This window comes from Aquarana catesbeiana, linkage group LG01, assembly GCF_042186555.1.
Source record: "Aquarana catesbeiana isolate 2022-GZ linkage group LG01, ASM4218655v1, whole genome shotgun sequence".
In the NCBI taxonomy this organism is placed as follows: Eukaryota; Metazoa; Chordata; class Amphibia; order Anura; family Ranidae; genus Aquarana; species Aquarana catesbeiana.
Genome location: NC_133324.1, coordinates 503,813,340 through 503,834,663, shown reverse-complemented (window position 1 = coordinate 503,834,663; position 21,324 = coordinate 503,813,340). Strand labels below are relative to the sequence as shown.

The window sequence follows — 21,324 nt, the reverse complement described above, 5'->3', positions numbered from 1 at the left end:
TTCCAGCTTCCGCAGGAGACGCTCTCCTTCTGCCCACAATTACAGGGCAGACTACCACCGCAACAGGGCCCCAGCCTCACCTGAACCCCCTCAGTCCAGGAGAGCCCGCCGGGGCCGCTGAAAAGGACACATGACTTACCCCCTTTCTCTCTCGGCTGGCCCTGTTGGCCCTCTCTGATTGACACACCATAAGAGACCCCTCAACTTTGGGTTGTTAAACTTGTTGTTCTCTTTTGACTCAGTTACCCAGTATTTTTATTTTTATTTTTATTTCTGTTTTTCACTTTGTCTTGCACCAAGTTAATTTGCCCTGGTGCCCTACAGCACAGCATTAAGTGGTCATTTCGGCCAAACGAGTACCCATCTGCCACGAGTTCTCTCAGTTAACCACAGGCCATGTGACTGCACCCTCTCACACCCCGCTCATGAACCACCGAGTCACCACGAAGTGAATCTTTAAACGGCAGCTCTCCCCATTGGACCAAACTCCTAGCACTATCCTCGATGTCTGCCCAACAACAACTAACCAGCCCTCTACTACATTTACCAGGATTCCAGAGGACTCAAAACCACACCCCTTGAGGAGATGATGTCAAGCTGGGTGTTACGCTCTTCCTGATCCGACGCCGGACTCCGCTAAACACCGTAAGACTTCTCATTTAATGCTACGGTCTGTACCAACTGTGTGATCTGCTTCCTCCTATTATGACGCTGATGGCCGAGCCCTGCAGTTTCGCCGGATCACACTTAGCGGAGGAAAAGCACACGAACACTGCTACCCACGACCACACCGCTCACCCCGTGACTGGTCATCTGACTACAATCAAGAGAGGCAGCTCTTCTGACAGGTCGACCCAATCGTACCCCAGACGGCCATGCTTCACAGATCGACGGATGAGGTACTTGCAGTGGGGCACACCCACAGCTTGCATAAGCTACGTCCTCCCCTCTGGGTACTCTTTCATCTTTGCCTCAACAGGAAAGCATTAATGCCTGAGGACGCTTCTTTAGATGTACATGGTAGCCTTGCTGTCATAATATGCAACTATTTTAGCTTCCATAACACTTGATATTAGCAGTTATACTTATGTAGACTGATGTAACGCCTTTGGTTTTCTATGGGGCCTCCTTCTCTAGCTCACATCAGCGTTCTCACGTATGTATTATTGTATTACCCGTTATTCATGCCGCAAGACCGGCTCTCCCTCCAAGCCTGGCTACGAGACGCACCAGCCACCCGCGAACCTACCGGGGGGGCTGCAGTATTACACCTTAATTTCTTACGCACCCAGGCTGGAAGGGACAGCTGATACCATTAGATTACACCCACCTGTCCAACCATTTACCCCCCCCCCCGGTATAACTACTGCATATAGGCTTCAATCGCTAGTTCTCCACCATATATGCTTAAAGTCATACCTTCTACCATATTATCTACCATCCTGTGGCGGCGGGTGACGATATCCACCTTTTCTTTTATTTTTTCTATCATTTATAGTTTTAGCTCCAGTTTGACTACATTTGATTGAGCTTTCTCCTCACTGTCTTGTGTTAGACCAACCCCAAAACAAGTGCTGACCGGGGCGCGGTACCTTCATAGGGTACCCGCGTTTTGGCCGTGCATTGTACCCAACCGATACCCACACTCACTGAGGTTGTGGACATCCCTCTCCACACCTCTTCGGTTCCCCACCAGTGACTGACGTGTCACGACCCCTTCCCAGCCCGGCGGTGACTCCCTTCTCCCAATTCCCCTCTATCCTTACAACCCACCTACCCCACGATGCCCACGAATACCACCAATCCCCGTGACTCAAACGTGCAACCTTCAACCAACTCCATCAAACTCTGCTCACTCAACATTAGGGGGCTTAATACCCCCGAAAAGAGGTCCAAACTCTTATACTGCCTACGTCAATCAAAGACCCAGATAGCACTGATACAGGAAACCCACTTCCGAACTGACGCAATCCCAAAACTTACGGACCATTACTTCCCCACAGTATTCCACTCCTCCAACGACGTAGCAAAATCAAAAGGCGTATCCATTCTGATCTCGAAACATTGCCCTTTCTCAGTTACCGCAGTACAGAGAGACCCTCACGGCATATTTCTCTTTCTCAAGGGTTCCATCTATGGTAAACATCTTACGATAGCCAACATATATGCGCCAAACACCAAACAAGTATCCTTCTTCCGCTCCACCCTCCAACACCTCACTAGCTTCCAGTCGGGCACACTGATTGTCGGCGGCGACTTTAATGTCGCTCTCAACCCTTCCATGGACACATCAAGCGGTACCTCATCCTTGACTTACAGGGCACTCAAAGCTATTAAACTACAACTACACAATTTACTGCTCCACGACACGTGGCGCACATTGAACCCCACAGCGAAGGACTTTACCTTCTTTTCTGCTCCACACGGCAAGTACAGTAGATTAGACCATTTCTTTCTGTCCCAGAACGATTTGACTAACCTAACCAAAGCCTCTATTGATCCATCCATACTCTCTGACCACAACCCCATTTCAATGACTCTCATTATACCCGCAGCGCGCCCCAAGAACCCTATTTGGAGACTAGATAGTTCCCTCTTGACTGACCCAGTCAACACAAAACGAGTGACCGACTGCCTCTCAAATTACTTTACTGAAAACTCCTCTGAGACCACTACACCATCAGTCATCTGGGCCGCACACAAATGCGTCGTACGGGGTGAATTGATAGCCATAGCTACACAAAGGAACAAGTATAGAAATGCACGTATCAATGAATTAACCACACGCATTCGTACGCTAGAACAGGCGCACAAGGCATCACTGGAGACGTCAGCTCTGGCTGCCCTCACTGAAGCCAGAGAGGAACTCCTGGAGACGCTCAACAGCACTCTAAAACGAAAATTTGCACTAACGCAAAAGCTTTATTATGAATTCAGTAATAAAGCCGGCAAACTTCTCGCGAGAGCTCTCCAATCAAAGAGGGCGTCACAGACGATCCATAAAATACGCCGCCCAGCAGGTGATGAAGCGGTCTCTAACAAAGAAATCTCGGACCAATTCGTTCGATACTTTTCTAACCTTTATAACCTCCCAAAAACACAATTTCAGACGAATCACACGGACCGCACGACTGCTATTTCTGATTTTTTAGCGCAATACAGCCCCACCCCCCTCTCCTTAAACGACTCCCAAAACCTAGACCAACCTCTTTCTATGGAGGAAATCCTTTTAGCATTGAAACAAATGAAAACAGGCAAGAGCCCTGGCCCAGATGGACTATCGGTCAGTTACTACAAAACATTCCCGACCTTACTGATCCCCAACCTCACCAAAGCCCTCAACAATCTCACTCCGAACTCACCATCCCACAAGGATATCCTAGAAGCACATGTAACCCTCATCCCCAAACCTGGCAAAGATCCCACGTTGGTTTCAAACTATCGCCCAATATCACTACTCAATGTAGATGTTAAATTATACGCCAAAACCTTAGCGAATCGCATGTTACCCCTTATCCCAAACCTTATATCGCTAGATCAGGCTGGTTTTGTCCCGGGCAGGGAGGCTCGGGACAACACCACAAAGGCGCTGAACATTCATCATTGGCTCTCTACCACCTCTACCCCGGGATTCCTCCTCTCCCTTGATGCAGAGAAGGCGTTTGACAGGGTGGCCTGGGATTACATGGAAGCCACGTTACGGGCGATAGGCCTTCCACCCCGCATACTACAGATGATTATGGCCCTATACTCTCTCCCTACGGCGAGAATCCGAGTTAATGGTACCCTGTCGGACGCCTTCTCTGTATCCAACGGAACCCGACAGGGCTGCCCCTTGTCACCTTTAGTTTTTATTCTAACCATGGAACCTTTACTCCGTAGACTCAGGGAGAATCCCTCCATTAAAGGCATAGATATTAAACACAAGCAATACAAACTGGCCGCCTACGCCGATGATATTTTACTGTTCTTGACCGAACCCATCACCACCATCCCCAATTTGCTGGCAGACTTCTCCCACTTTCAGGCTATTTCCAATCTAAAAATCAATTTTGAGAAATCCAAAGCCCTTAATATCACCCTGCCCCACACTATGGTATCCCAGTGCAAACTCAATTTTTCTTTTAGTTGGGAAAAACAAGCCATATCCTATCTGGGAATTAAGATCCCTGCAAATTTGAAGGACCTATACGCGAGCAACTTCGCATCAGCACTCACATCATTACAAGGTGATCTGCAGAAATGGCATTTGGGATCCTTTTCCTGGATGGGTAGAATTGCAATTATCAAAATGAATGTCCTCCCCAGACTCCTCTACCTCCTTCAGGCCATCCCCATAAAATTACCGCCCTCTTTCTTCAAATCATACCAACACATGTGCAGACTCTTCATCTGGGCTTCTAAACCCCCACGTCTTTGCTGGGATAGGCTGACCTTACCTAAACCTTTGGGAGGCCTGGGGCTCCCAAATATTCAAAAATACTACTGGGCCTCTCATCTGACCAGGGCAGTAGACTGGCATATTCACCTTCCCTCGAAGGATTGGGTTACTTTAGAAGACTCCTTTGCCAACTTACCACTTTAGAACGCACCATGGATAGGAACTGCGTCTATCCCCAAAGAATACACAACACATCCCCTCATAGGAACCTCTCTCACCGTATTTAAAATGGCCAGCAAAACACTCTCAATCAACCCTTCCACTGGTCCCATGACGCCCCTAGACATCAACCCGGAATTCCCACCCGGGCTCCAACTCAAGGATCCCACTCTTAATACACGTACGCTCAAAGCCAGAGCACATAGTTTCTTTCACAATGGTTCCCTCCTACCTTACAATGATCTCTTACTCTCCCTCCCTGACTACGATATCCCTTTCTTTAAATATCTCCAACTGCGACATTTTTTCTCCTCCCACAAACAAACTACTTACTGGCATACAGATCTCTCTCCTTTTGAACTTATCTGCTCTAGTACGGAACCTCAGCGCCATCTAATATCCTCCATCTACTCTCTTCTACACTCAAACTATGCAATTAAGGAAGACAGGCTGATTCGACAATGGGAGTCTGACCTTTCTATGGACCTCTCTCCCATTGAATGGAACCAGATCTTCTCTCTCATGCACAAAGGATCAATCAACGTCACGACACAGGAAAACAGATATAAGCTATTCTCTAAATGGTATAGAACCCCAGACAAAGTGCATCACTTCCACCCGACGATACCCTCCACCTGTTGGAGATGCAATTCAGCGCGCGGCACCCTCCTCCACATTTGGTGGGACTGCCCCGTCATCCAACCTTTTTGGCTGGAGATCCATCACTTAATCTCCAACATCACTACATACACGCCGGATTTTTCTCCCGCACAATACCTCCTTCACCACACCAAGACCCCACTAGGCTCCTATAAAAAATCGCTCACACTACACCTAATCAACGCTGCCAACCTTTGTATCCCACTCCTCTGGAGAACCGCTACCCCCCCTACCATACAAGAATGGATCAATCGAGTTGACAAAATCGCAGACATGGAAAACCTTATAAGCCAGGCCAAAGACAACCCGTCCAAATTTCACAACACTTGGGCGTGCTGGCTCCACTATAAACAATCCTCACCCCAGAATACACCTCCCACCAACTCATCACCTCGTCCGTAAGATCTGACCCCTCACAACCTCATCTCACCGATTCGCCAATTACTTGACACCCCGGGTCGTCCTCGCCACACGTGAAACCCACTAGCCCCGGGAGGGCTACTACACACTCCCCCTACTTTCACCACAGTCCAAACACTCCATGTGCTAATGCACCCCCTGGATCCAAAGTAAGAACATGCTTTGATCACGTCCCTATAACACCCCCCCACCCCCTCTTCCCAACACCCCCCTCCCCCATCACACCCCCCTCTCCCTCCTCACCTCATCCCGCCGTTTGCACACCCCTTTCTTTCTTTAATCTGCAACGAATCTGACTTAGCAATCTCCACATATCGTTCTATGCCCAACCTGACTTCAAAGGTACCTGATCGTCCCTCCATCCACAGCAAGTTCCCCCACAAGGGGTGGATGGCTCTCGGGTGATCGGGTGCAGAGTTCAGTTTGCATGGCATGGACAACTACCTACTGACATTAGTAAAATTGCACCTTTCAATGTATCCTCCTCCCGAGAAGCTGCGAACACATCCTTTGTTGAAGAGTACAGGATACCCTGCCTCATTAATATGTATGTTTTCATTTCTGAACATTGTAATATAATATGTAATCTACATGTTGATTATACCCTGTATACATGAAAATTTTCAATAAACTTCTTTGAAAAAAAAAAAAAAAAAAAAACAGTTGGATGTTCAAACCCCATCTGATGCCAGTTTTGGGTGTAAAGTCATTCAGGCACCTCTAGTTTTGTTATATGGTGTTATGGTATTTTGTTACTGCTGCCCACCCCTTAGTTGGACTGCTTTTGGACATCCCAATTATCTTGAATCTTGTGTCCATGAATGAACCAGAAATAAAACAGAATTTTTGTACTTGCCATAAAATCTATTTTTTGGAGTTCATTAAGGGACATGTATTTCACCCCTCTGTGTTTTATGAGCTTATTCCTATTACGGCTTCTCTACAAACTGAGGCATGTGGAGAGTTGGAGGGATATCAGACTGGACACTGTCCAGATTTTACAGTAAGTATAAAAATCCTATTATTTTTTGCTTTTTTAACTTTGGAGAAAATTCTTACTAACTAAATTGTTTGCAGGTTGAATATATGGCCCATCAAAAATTTGCAGCCCATACTATACATTATATGTATGAATGGTAGTATCTGTACGGCTAAATCAGTAACCTTCTCGTTCACTTGGAATGCACATATTTTTGCACATTTTCTATGTACCATTAAATAACATCTAATTTTGTGCATCCCATGATATTCTGCAATAGTTAAAACTGTTAGTTTGTTTCAGCCCTGACAGTATAGTGGGTGCTGAACTTCCGGCACAAACACTTACAGTTCCAGCAATTGCATAGTGCATACAGTGAAGACTATGTGGTTTGCTCGCACTCATAAAACATCCTGTACTTTTTATACAAGGTGTTCTGTGATTGAATGATGGCAATGGAGGATGATTGTCATATTCTCCACCATCATTGCTACAACCTTGAACCTGTATTCAGGATATTTACACTTTTTAAATCTTGCAGTTGTAGGTTTGTAATCCCTTAGTGGTGCACTCTGAAACCTGCCTATTAACAATTTCCTCTTTATTATCTAGACTCCTGATTACCAAACAAAGAAGAGTGAAACCAAACAGCTCCGAAACAAACTGTTTCACATCAAGAGAATGGTTAATGCTTATGACAAAGGAAGGGGCTGATTAAACAGAGCACTACAGCAATGCCAAAGAAAGTCACAAGAGGGCAACCAACACCACTGGAATAAATCTTTCACTTTTAAAGAAAATATTTTTTTTTATGATAAAATCTGATCAATATACATTTTGATATTACATTTTCTGATATAAATAGTAGGTTCTTGTTTACAGCCATATGGACTACCAATGCAGTTACTGTTGTAATTGTTGCTCACTACAGCTTTTAGGAGTATCTGTTGCTGAAATATGTGACTGCTGTAAGTCTTAAGTGTGTGAGTATTGCCTCCCTTTGTCTTTGTTTAATATACATTTGTAATTGCAGGTGAAATATTTCAATTCTATTTTTGTCAACTGTTTTATTCAAGTTTTAGATGTAATATTGTACCAGTATAGTTATGAAACAGAAAGAAACCAGCCAAAAGACAGAGAGTGGGTGTGTGCTTTGCTTTTGGAGGAGGTTGGGGCTGATCTAGTGCCAAATTGTTGAAAATATGGAAAAAGTGGGGTGGGGTTGGGGGCTTAATTAACAAAGAAAAATGAATTGGGACCAAAGTCTTTTCAATAATTAGCTTGTGTCAGTAGTAATCAAGATCTTGCTCTCATTATGCACAATACAGCAGATTTTATTTCTACAGCAGAAATAGGATAATCACATCTAAATCCATCATACGTTACAAATTACATCATTTAACTCTCATACACAGCTAGCTGTATGAATACGTTATTTAGCACAATGCAAACCTGTCCACTATGGAGTAGCATTTATAAAGAGGAATGCCACTCAATGCTGGATGTTAGATTTAAGATGTGGCAGTCGAAGTAGAATCAAGTATTTCTATGATCAGCCAAGTTTGGCATTTACCCATATGTTTGCTGGGCACATCTGGTGTAAACAATTGTCTAAAAAATGATCATAGGGGAGGAAGAAGCAAAGATGTATCTCTATGGCACATGTCTCAAAAATATTCTGTTTTAGTGACAATGTCAAAGTAGTAGCCACTTAGGGTGGCTCCTAACAGCACAAACACCTCAATGTCAACATCTGACAAATCAACAACCACTTTTGTACATTTCTTTTTACTTCAGCGAGTCCATCAAGTCCAACTTATGTGTGTGATTATATGTCAGTAGAGTTCTATATTATTTATTACGTTTTAAACGTTCACATTGCTTGAGGTTCTGCACAGACTATTTCCCACTGTGTATTTGCAGAAACTACAGATTTACAGTATGATAAATTATATAATTTATCTTAAACTGGTCACTTAAAACCTGAATTTTAGATAAGCAGCAAAAAACAAAAAAACTGTATTTATGAGGTCTCCCTAACTAGCTAACTAGAAGCCACGGCTAATCCTCAGCATGTAATATCAGTCAATGGTGGGCACAGAGAGCACTCCTCCAAATTATTAAAGGTCATTTTTTGTGATCTAAAAAGCTCTGTTATTAGAAACTATGGACATTTTTGTTTAGATCAGCATTCTTAAGTTTTTGTACATATTATAGAATATATATAGTTTAAGATGTTTTAAACATTCCAGCACCAAATCACTGAATCACAATAATATACATTCATCATTAATTCATCATCTTATAAAAAAAAATCAGCTGCACCGGCATGTAAACATATAGTTGCTTCCATATTTGGTGCCCAATACTATCTTATGAAAGGCAAAGTGAAATCAAAGGGTAGTATATAAGATTGTATACTGTAAATACTGATCAAAATCCACTGTAGACAATGATTATGGAAAGCATTGCCTAAGGTAAACTTTTTATTCATGTTTTATTTGTATGGTTCATGGAAGCGTGCAAAATCCAACAAAGGTCATGATACTTGGAGCCTAGGACAACCTAATGAAATGCTAATGTGAAATGTTAGCCTAAAAGTCTAAACCTTAACAGCAAGAAATTACAAAAACTCTTAACAAGAATTTAATTAGCTCATAATGACCTCAGTTTTAGTGGCTAGTATGCAAAGTGAAGTAGATCCAAGTCGGCTCTTTAGATCTTGGTGCTGGCATCTCGGTGCTGTTATTTCCTGCATATCTGTTTTCACTGGTAGCAGCTGCTACCTCCTTAGGGTCGTGTTTTAGGTTATACAGTTTATTGAGATGAAGTTGTCTGTTAAAGGATAGCAATGCTTGGCCCACAATGGATGGCCTTACGATAGGCATGAATGGAAATCACAGAACAAGTTTGTGGAAGAATAGCCTGGAGAAGAGATTATTGAAGTAGCGGCTGTGCGACTTCCAATGAGCTGCACTGGAAAGCTCTATTGGGAATGTGGGTACCTAAATATAACACTTGGAGGGAACTTTTAAGAATGATTTTAATAAATCTGCAATTATCCTTTAAAGTGGAATTAAACTCTGCAACTTTTTATAAATGGGCCCCTAGGTGCTGTTAGCCATAATGTGCTAATATGCACTTCATATTAACACATTATGGCAGACTTACCTGTCAAACTATCCCCTCCAGTGCCTATGCTGGTCACTGGCACTTTTATCTGCTCCCAATTTTCCTTCCAGGTTCAGACTGTTCAGCCAGATTGGCTGGTCTGCGATGACATCACTCCTGCGCATGCGCATGGTTGTCACATCACCACTGCACAGAGCAGCTATGTAAATGTATGCTGTGTAGTGCATTCAGGCAGTGAAAAGCTGTTATGACAGATGAGATCAATAGTGTCACTTCTGTCATAAAAATCCTGCCTGTCTGCCATTTTTTGTATTTTAGGGTTTAATAGGGATACAATAGCAACAGCAAAAAAAAAGCTGACACTGTTTCTAACCTCTTCCTGAACTACTAGTAAAATAGTTTTGGTTGCTGTGTCTCAGTATTGAGTATATTTCCCCTGACATTCTGTGTCTGATACCAAATAAAAAGAGTGAAAGAAAGGAGTAATATCCCAAAAGGGACACATAAAGCAGCGTCTGACAGACCTTGGTGTTAGGGATGTCTTTCAAGACAGGGGAGGATTTTCATTTGATCCCAGTACCGAAAGCCTGACCATAAAACTACCAGTGGCTCCTCTTGGTAAAGCTGTAAGGGGCATGGCGGCTTTGCACAAGCCTATCTGGCCTGCCCACAGATTCAAGCTTGCATTTTAGCGCTCAATATTTTCTGATTACATTTGCTCCTGATGGTCTGGAGTCACATCACATCACCCATGAAGACAAAATGACAACAAAAAAAACCTTTCCAGAATATTTAGGATAATTATCCATATCACACTGAGTATCAAAATGTCCCTATGCTTGTAATTCTTCCATACATACATAGGTGTATTACTGTTAATATTGTATTCATAAATGATTGTATTAGTTTTCATTTTTTCTATTATGTTTAATAAAACACTGTCCATCACAGCATCTCCTGCAGTTTATTTGTTGTGTGTACACACATGACAAGATGTTCTATGCATACAGCTAAAGAGACACTGTCACCATGTCCATGCAGGAAAAAAATGAGTGTCTATACAAAGGGCCCCCTCCTCCCATTCCTTTATAATAAATATATATATATATATATATATATATATATATATATATATATATATATATATATAGTGGCTTGCGAAAGTATTCGGCCCCCTTGAACTTTTCAACCTTTTGCCACATTTCAGGCTTCAAACATAAAGATTTAAAATTTTAATTTTTTGTGAAGAATCACCAACAAGTGGGACACAATTGTGAAGTGGAACGAAATCTTTTGGATTTTTGAAACTTTTTTAACTAATAAAAAAATGAAAAGTGGGGCGTGCAAAATTATTCAGCCCCCTTGCGTTAATACTTTGTAGAGCCACCTTTTGCTGCGATTACAGCTGCAAGTCGCTTGAGGTATGTCTCTATCAGTTTTGCACATCGAGAGACTGAAATTCTTGCCCATTCTTCCTTGCAAAACAGCTCGAGCTCAGTGAGGTTGGATGGAGAGCGTTTGTGAACAGCAGTTTTCAGCTGTTTCCACATATTCTCGATTGGATTCAGGTCTGGACTTTGACTTGGCCATTCTAACACCTGGATACGTTTATTTGTGAACCATTCCTTTGTAGATTTTGCTGTATGTTTGGGATCATTGTCTTGTTGGAAGATAAATCTCCGTCCCAGTTTCAGGTCTTTTGCAGACTCCAACAGGTTTTCATCCAGAATGGTCCTGTATTTGGCTGCATCCATCTTCCCCTCAATTTTAACCATCTTCCCTGTCCCTGCTGAAGAAAAGCAGGCCCAAACCATGATGCTGCCACCACCATGTTTGACAGTGGGGATGGTGTGTTGAGTGTGATGAGCTGTGTTGCTTTTACGCCAAACATATCGTTTTGCATTGTGGCCAAAAAGTTCGATTTTGGTTTCATCGGACCAGAGCACCTTCTTCCACATGTTTGGTGTGTCTCCCAGGTGGCTTGTGGCAAACTTTAGACTTTTTATGGATATCTTTGAGAAATGGCTTTCTTCTTGCCACTCTTCCATAAAGGCCAGATTTGTGCAGTGTACGACTGATTGTTGTCCTATGGACAGACTCTCCCACCTCAGCTGTAGTTCTCTGCAGTTCATCCAGAGTGATCATGGGCCTCTTGGCTGCATTTCTGATCAGTCTTCTCCTTGTCTGAGCTGAAAGTTTAGAGGGACAGCCAGGTCTTGGTAGATTTGCAGTGGTCTGATACTCCTTCCATTTCAAAATGATCGCTTGCACAGTGCTCCTTGGGATGTTTAAAGCTTGGGAAATCTTTTTGTATCCAAATCCGGCTTTAAACTTCTCCACAACAGTATTACGGACCTGCCTGGTGTGTTCCTTGGTCTTCATGATGCTCTCTGCGCTTTCAACAGAACCCTGAGACTATCACAGAGCAGGTGCATTTATACAGAGACTTGATTACACACAGGTGGATTCTATTTATCACCATCAGTCATTTAGGACAACATTGGATCATTCAGAGATCCTCGCTGAACTTCTGGAGTGAGTTTGCTGCACTGCAAGTAAAGGGGCCGAATAATTTTGCACGCACCACTTTTCAGTTTTTTAATTGCTAAAAAAGTTTAAAATATCCAATAGATTTCGTTCCACTTCACAACTGTGTCCCACTTGTTGGTGATTCTTCACAAAAAATTAAAATTTTATATCTTTATGTTTGAAGCCTGAAATGTGGCAAAAGGTTGAAAAGTTCAAGGGGGCCGAATACTTTTGCAAGCCACTGTATATATATTTATATATATATATATATATATATATATATATATAGTGGGGATCGAAAGTTTGGGCATCCCAGGTAAAAATGTGTATTAATGTGCATAACGAAGCCAAGGAAAGATGGAAAAATCTCCAAATGGCATCAAATTACAGATTAGACATTCTTATAATATGTCAAAAAAAGTTAGATTTTATTTCCATCATTTACACTTTCAAAATTACAGAAAACAAAAAAATGGCGTCTGCAAAAGTTTGGGCACCCTGCAGAATTTATAGCATGCACTGCCCCCTTTGCAAAGCTGAGACTTGCCAATGTCATGGATTGTTCTCAATCATCGTCTGGGAAGACCAGGTGATGTCAATCTGAAAGGTTTTAAATGGCCAGACTCATCTGACCTTGCCCCAACAATCAGCACCATGGGTTCTTCTAAGCCATTGGTTCTCAACCTGGGGGTCGGGACCCCCTCGGGGGTCGATTGATGATTTGCCAGGGGTCACCGAATCCTGGGCTGTTCCTGAAGCGTGCACTGCTGTCCCAGCCTTTCCCAGCAGGGCTGTTCGTAGAGCTTTTGGCCGCCCAGCTGGGCAGTTCCTGGAGCCTGTGGCTGCCCACTCAGCCTCTTCGCAGCCACCCATTCAGTTCACGGCATGGCTGGGGGGGCAGAGACTAGAGGTCAGCTGACTGGTGAGAAATGTAAAGTGAGAGGGGCTGGGGGAGACCCTATCTCCTGATTTCGGCATAGGTGTCACTGCTATGAGAAACCACAAAGTCGGAGACACAGTGAAACCGGAGACACAGTGAGTAACACTAGCTGTGATTATAGTTGCCATTAAAAGACCCCACTACAGTTCTCAGATCAGCAGATGACCCCAATGAAGAGCACCTAAGTTGGCTGATCAGAACTCCCCGCCAGCACTGACACTGATCCCACCCCCCACTAAGGAGTAAGAGAAGGAATAAAAACAGAGAATACATGGAAGGAAGAGGAAAAGAGGGGGAGGAACAAAAAAAGGGAGAGAAAGAATAAGAGAAAGAACAAGAAAGACAACTAGAGAGAGGGTTGTTAAGAAAAAATAAGAAATTAGGATAGAGAGGGATAAAAGGGAAAGAAAAAGAGAGAGTGGTACATCCTAAAATGTACCATAAGGGGTTTTAATACTGTACGAGTGGAAGGGACTCCGTGGATTAGGGGCGCAAATTACTTGTCTTGCCTTGGGTGCAGACAACCCACGCTACAAAAATAATTTTACTGTTAGGGGTCCCCACAACATGGGAAATTTTATCAAGGGGTCATGGCACTAGAAAGGTTGAGAACCACTGTTCTAAGCAGTTGTCTAGAAAACTGAAACTGAAAATAGTTGACGCTCACAAAGCTGGAGAAGGCTATAAGAAGATAGCAAAGCGTTTTCAGATGTCAATATCCTCTGTTCTGAATGTAATTAAGAAATGGCAGTCATCAGGAACAGTGGAAGTTAAAGCAAGATCTGGAAGACCAAGAAAAATATCAGACAGAACAGCTCGCAGGATTTCGAGAAAAGCAATTCAAAACCCACGTTTGACTGCACAATCCCTCCAGAAAGATCTGGCAGACACTGGAGTTGTGGTACACTATTCCACTATAAAGAGATACTTGTACAAATATGGTCTTCATGGAAGAGTCATCAGAAGAAAACCTCTTCTACGTCCTCACCACAAAAATCAGCGTTTGAACTTTGCAAATGAACATATAGACAAGCCTGAGGCATTTTGGAAACAAGTTCTGTGGACCGATGAGGTTAAAATAGAACTTTTTGGCCGGAATGAGCAAAGGTACGTTTGGAGAAGAAAGGGCACAGAATTTAATGAAAAGAACCTCTGTCCAACTGTTAAGCATGGGGGTGGATCAATCATGCTTTGGGGTTGTATTGCAGCCAGTGGCATAGGGAACATTTTACGAGTAGAAGGAAAAATGGATTCAATAAAATTTCTGCAAATTTTGGATGGTAACTTGATGCCATCTGTGAAAAAGCTGAAGTTAAAGAGAGGATGGCTTCTACAAATGGATAATGATCCTAAACACACCTCAAAATCCACAGGGGATTACATCAAGAGGCGTAAACTGAAGGTTTTGCCATGGCCTTCACAATCTCCTGACCTCAACATTATTGAAAATCTATGGAAAGATACCTCAAACAAGAAATGAAAGACTCTTGGCTGGCTACAAAAAGAGTTTACAAGCTGTGATACTTGCCAAAGGGGGCAGTACAAGATATTAACTCTGCAGGGTGCCCAAACTTTTGCAGACACCATTTTTTTGTTTTCTGTAATTTTGAAAGTGTAAATGATGGAAATAAAATCTAACTTTTTTTGACATATTATAAGAATGTCTAACCTGTAATTCGATGCCATTTGGAGATTTTTCCATCTTTCCTTGGCTTCGTTATGCAGATTAATACACATTTTTACCTGGGGTGCCCAAACTTTCGATCCCCACTGTATATATATTCCTATATATTCCTTGTCTGCTCTTCCTCGCTGAACCTTCCTCCATTACAACCAATGCTTAAATCAATGGTGTCAGCAACCTGGGGGAAACAGTAACATCATTCCCTCGGTCTTGCGACAGTGCTTGGGCCTAGCGACTGGCTGCTAGGCCTGATCACTGTCACAGGGGACCAAGTGATATGTCCCCCCATAAAGGGTAGTTGGGTAGTGTTGCTGGGTAGTTGGGTAGTTGGGCAGTGTTGCTAAGACAGAGGAAGAGTTGCAAGGAAGCACAGGCAAGGCAAGTATAAAAGTGTCTAGAGCAGGGGTAGGCAACCTTTGAGAGGTGGAGATCTACCTGAGCAACATGAAAGAGATCAAAGGTGCAGATCACTGGGTGCAGTGCCCTTTTTTTTAAACAACATTAACTCCGAGGGTACTTAGGGAACTCAGTCAGGTGATTGCCAGACCGTTGTTCCTAATTTTTACAGACAGTCTATTGACTGGAATGGTACCAGCTGATTGGAGAAAAGCCAATGTAGCACCAATATTTAAAAAGGGCCCAAAAAACATCCCTGGGAATTACAGACCAGTTAGCCTAACATCAATAGTATGTAAACTCTTGGAGGGGATGATAAGGGACTATATACAAGATTTTAGTAATAAGAATGATATCATTAGCAGTAATCAGCATGGATTCATGAAGAATCGTTCTTGCCAAACCAATCTATTAACCTTCTATGAGGAGGTGAGTTGCCATCTAGATAAAGGAAGGCCTGTAGACGTGGTGTATCTGGATTTTGCAAAAGCATTTGACACAGTTCCCCATAAACGTTTACTGTACAAAATAAGGTGCGTTGGCATGGACCATAGGGTGAGTACATGGATTGAAAACTGGCTACAAGGGCGTGTTCAGAGGGTGGTGATAAATGGGGAGTACTCAGAATGGTCAGGGGTGGGTAGTGGGGTTCCCCAGGGTTCTGTGCTGGGACCAATCCTATTTAATTTGTTCATAAACGACCAGGAGGATGGGATAAACAGTTCAATCTCTGTATTTGCAGACGATACTGAGCTAAGCAGGGCAATAACTTCTCCGCAGGATGTGGAAATCTTGCAAAAAGACCTGAACAAATTAATGGGGTGGGCGACTACATGGCAAATGAGGTTCAATGTAGAAAAATGTAAAATAATGCATTTGGGTGGCAAAAATATGAATGCAATCTATACACTGGGGGGAGAACCTCTGGGGGAATCTAGGATGGAAAAGGACCTGGGGGTCCTAGTGGATGATAGGCTCAGCAATGGCATGCAATGCCAAGCTGCTGCTAATAAAGCAAACAGAATATTGGCATGCATTAAAAGGGGGATCAACTGCAGAGATAAAACGATAATTCTCCCGCTCTACAAGACTCTGGTCCGGCCGCACCTGGAGTATGCTGTCCAGTTCTGGGCACCAGTCCTCAGGAGGGACGTACTGGAAATGGAGCGAGTACAAAGAAGGGCAACAAAGCTAATAAAGGGTCTGGAGGATCTTAGTTATGAGGAAAGGTTGCGAGCACTGAACTTATTCTCTCTGGAGAAGAGACGCTTGAGAGGGGATATGATTTCAATTTACAAATACTGTACTGGTGACCCCACAATAGGGATAAAACTTTTTCGCAGAAGAGAGTTTAATAAGACTCGTGGCCACTCATTACAATTAGAAGAAAAGAGGTTTAACCTTAAACTACGTAGAGGGTTCTTTACTGTAAGAGCGGCAAGGATGTGGAATTCCCTTCCACAGGCGGTGGTCTCAGCGGGGAGCATTGATAGCTTCAAGAAACTATTAGATAATCACCTGAATGACCTCAATATACAGGGATATGTAATGTAATACTGACACATAATCACACACATAGGTTGGACTTGATGGACTTGTGTCTTTTTTCAACCTCACTTACTATGTAACTATGTAACTAGCAAGGCCCCAATAAAAAGGATGGCACGAAGAAAATGTCTAAAAATATAATAAAACAAACGTCACTGTAAAAATAAAAATATAGCTGACCTTAAAAAATAATGTAGCGGTACCCCTGTAGAGGCTGCCGAAAGTTGTGGTACACCTGTCACCCTGCCCAGCCCGGCATTCATGGAGACAATGAACAGTTCATATGCTTGTTTTTGTTGTTTTTATTGAGGGATTTGAACTTGGATAGGGATGGGAATATATGGGATGCCCAGTAGAATTTCAGAACAGTCAATTTGGGACAGAACTATGTACACTCTTTGTACTAGACACTTCTTCAAACTCCTCCTGCACAACACTTGCCTGCAGACTATCACTCTCTCTCCTCCTCCTGCACAACATATCACTCCAGGCACAGATAGCAAATGGTTGGACCCAGCTCTGACTCCGTCAGGCCCTAGGAATTGCCATTTGTAGGCAGGGACCGTGGGCCCCTTTAGTGTAGCAAAAATAGGAATAGAAAAGGCCATGGTGCTAGCTGTCCTAGGTGGACTACTGCTCCCAGTAATCCCTCTTCAGGCCCTGCCAGCCCTCCTGGTTGAAGCTGCCCTTCTTCATTGCCCGTGACATCACAGTCCTTACCGTTGGCTCTGCACTTATTCCAGACTGCACACTCCCAGTCCTCCTGACTGTGCCTGTCACTTGGCGATTGGTCAGGGCTCTCTGAAACACCTCAGACAACCTCACCTCGCTATCCCCTCCTCTCTTCTATTATCCTCTAGAAGCCAAAGGGAGGTAACCGAGAAGTGATGCGATCTGTGAGTCACCAGTCTACACTGAGCCACTCCCAGCCCACACAGATCAAAACAAACAGGCCTAGCTTCCAGCTAGGCCTGCCTAAATGTGCCTGCATTCATCAAAAATCTACCTCTAGCACCTACCCAAGTAGAGGGTGCTACGTTCAACCCCCACCAGAATCCAGCTGGTCCCTCAGCTGGGAAATTTACAAAAAATGGCTCCTGGGCCCTCAAATAAATTACGTACAAAAATAGAGGTACAAATCTTGTAGGTATTTACAGTATTCACATCACTGTACACTCCTAACTACAGCCCCTGTAGCTGACATCAACATCACACAATTATACATTTTTGAGCCAGAGCATCTCTCCCACAAGAAAGATACTCTGCCCGCAAGAAATTCTTGTCTCCAGCCGGAGGGGATGGACAGCCGTCCCATCCCAGAAGATCCTAAGAGAAGACAAAAGGGAAATATAACAACATCCTACACTCAGATATAACTATACACTGTACACAATTACTGTCGGGAGGGGGTTAGCATCCTGCCGACAGAAATAAAAGAAACTCAGTCCACCACACACATTTTTTCCTGTTTGTTCTGTCAGGAGGGGGTCATAACCTGCTGACAGAAACAATGGGGAAGAAAAAAAAACATATATGCAAGGTGGACAGTTCTTCTCCGGAGTTCCTGATGAGAGAGGCCCCTCCCTGGACAAACAGGCTCTGTAAGATCAGGTCTCACCCTTTTAATGCCCCTGCAACAAGGGAAACTGTTTGTCAGTTGGGTACACCCAGGATGGCAGGCTGGTCTGATCCTGCAAAAGAAAAATCAGGAGAAAAGAGGAACACATTCTGCTACTTCCAAGCAGTTCATGCGTACGATCTCCATGCCAGCTGTAACTCCTCACAGTCTCCTAGGCATAGAAATGAGGGTCGGCAACCTCTTTCGGCCTCCCCCTGCCTCCTGAATGGAGGCTCTTTGTAGGCCGTCCTGCCTTGGCAATGAGCACCAGATCCTTGTAAATTGCTCTCCTCAGCCGCCACTCACTCTGAATGTCCTTAAAGCGGGCCCTGGTCTTGCTCTCTGGCACCCACAAAGGTTTGGGGATAAGCAAATATTCTCAGACCAAGTCATCCTCCCACTCTCCCCGGGTAGCTCTCGATGACGTCCATGGTCTCGGGAGGAACATAGGGATAGTTCAGACCCCACTCCAGAGCAACTCTGCGCTGAACCTCCCTCTGGAACTGGGAAAACCTGGGCAGCTCTCTGGGCTTTCTTTTTCCAGGGACACAAGCATCCAGGGACCTCTTGACCCACTGCCTGTATTCCGCTGCTCTGGTCTGGGTGGTAGAGGGTCTGTTCAGGAAAAGTTGCCTGCTACTGATGGGGGTTCCTGCAGCTTCTTCAGCTCCCATAGCCAGATCTCATTTACCACCTCGGACTGGATTTCTTGGACCTGGGAGCCTCCTATCTCCCATTCCTCCTACGAGCTGCTGTGGAATGACCAATCTGCTTTCTCTTCCAGGGACCCGAACTCCACTTGAAATCTGGGGGAATCCCAAGCTATGGCCCTGCCCTTCTGGCTCACCTGAGGGCGTACTTCCCTCCAGCACTGGCTCCTTCCAGATAGGGATAGCAAGGGACAAAGAAGCAGCTGGCATTTCAGGGACATTATCTGGCTCCTGCATGGCAGTACTTACAGTTACCAGGTCCCCGACCAGGCTGCAGGCCTATGTCACGATTGTTCGCAGGGGATTCACCAGGCTTAGACTCTACCCCGCCTTTCGGCGATGACTCCAGGCCCGCTCCGGCCTTCCGGGATGTACGCGACACAGTCCTGAGTGCAGGTCCACATTGTAGTACTGCGGCTCCTGCTGGCTGGATGCAAGCCGGGTGAGCGGTTCGCCACAATGACCGCACCGGATCCATGCACTGACCACCGCCATCGGTATCCAGCATTCTGGACACAGCAGGCACAGACACTCCATCCCATCAATCACCCCAAGGGCAAATCCCCCACGATGCTCCAACCAGACACCGCTGTCCACCAGTGTCCGCTCCCACGGATCAGGCAACCAGGTCATTTCTGGGTACGCACAAGCTCCCTCCGCCTTGTGCTGTCTGCTAGCAGGGAATGCTGGGTCTCCTCTAGGGCGTGGCCAGGCCCTTGCTTCCAGACAGGCTGGCATCTGTGAAACTGATAGGCAGGCCCCTCCCCTGGCATGCTGCTGTAACCCCTTGTTAGACAAACTGAAGTTAGCAGGCATGCTGATTCTAGCAGGACTTGTCCAGGCATGTCGCTCGGCACCGACTGTGCCCGAGCAACTGGGAACTGGGAAATTTCTGGTGGTTGCCGGTAGCAACAACAAAGTTTGTAGCCAATGTCTCACTGAAGGGTACTATTTCAGCACAGTCCCGCCCGCAAGCATCCGCAGGTTTACCCCGATTACCCCGGGAAGACACTTCCAGGCACACTTTACTGAATAATGCAGGAGTTCTGAGCAAAAGCTCAGAATGCCCAGCATTTGCAGAGCGCTGGGCATATTTGTAATCCAGTGTGGAATGTCCAGGATTGGCAGAACGGGTGACAGCACATGGTGAAAAGTCACTGAATTGCAGGATTTAGTATAAGTGTCCACCCCAGCGCTGGTTGAGGCCACTGAGTAAGCAGGCAGGAACAACTTGTAACGGCTCCTGCTGGTTGCTATGGGCAACAGCACTTATTATTACAATTCTGAATAGCAGGCAAAGCACTCAAGTCTTTCCCAGAGTTCAATTCCTCAATACTGGTGGAACAAACACAGTTCCCCGGTTCATTCAACCACGGTTGCTAGGGGCAACGGCTGGAAGGTTACAGGAGATCAGGTGGTCCCGGAACGAGCTCCCAAATGTAGCGGTACTCCGTATAGGGCTGCTGGAAGTTGTGGTGCACCTGTCACCCTGCCCAGCCCAGCATTCACCTCCCAAATACCTTGGAGACAATGAACAGTTCATATGCTTGTTTTTGTTGTTTTTAGTGAGAGATTTGAACTTGGATAGGGATGGGAATATATGGGATGCCCAGTAGAATTTCAGAAACAGTCAATTTGGGACAGAACTATGTACACTCTTTGTATAAGACAGTTCTTCAAACACCTCCTGCATAACACTTGCCTTCATATTATCACTCTCACTTCCTCCTGCACAACACTTCACTCCAGGCACAGCCAGCACATGGTTAGGCCCAACACTGACTCAGTCAGGCCCTAGGAATTGCCATTTGTAGGCAGGGACTGTGGGCCCCTTTAGTGTAGCAAAAATAGGAATAGAAAAGTCTTTGGTGCTAGCTGACCTATGGTGGACTACTGCTCCCAGTAATCCCTCTTCAGGCCTTGCCAGCCCTCCTGGCTACAGCTGTCCGACTCCACTGCCCGTGACATCACAGACCTTACCGCTGGCTCTGAACCCATCCCAGATTGCACACTCACAGTCCTCTCAGGCATGCCTCCCCAGTCCTCCCGACTGTGCCTGTCACTCACCGTCTCTCCTGGCCTCACACACACCGGTGGTTACCTCCTGA

The 21,324-nt window shown here is 44.7% G+C and overlaps 1 protein-coding gene across 1 annotated transcript in view; it reads left to right on the top strand.

The window, feature by feature from the left end:
- LOC141103501 (occludin-like) overlaps positions 1-10,739 on the top strand; it is a 143,227-nt gene extending 132,488 nt beyond the window's left edge. The window contains exon 9 of the mRNA XM_073593168.1: positions 7,272-10,739. Within this exon, the coding sequence (XP_073449269.1) occupies positions 7,272-7,373 (102 nt within the window). The 3' untranslated portion in view covers positions 7,374-10,739. The remainder of the gene's footprint in view (positions 1-7,271) is intronic.
- The last annotated feature ends 10,585 nt before the right edge of the window (positions 10,740-21,324 follow it).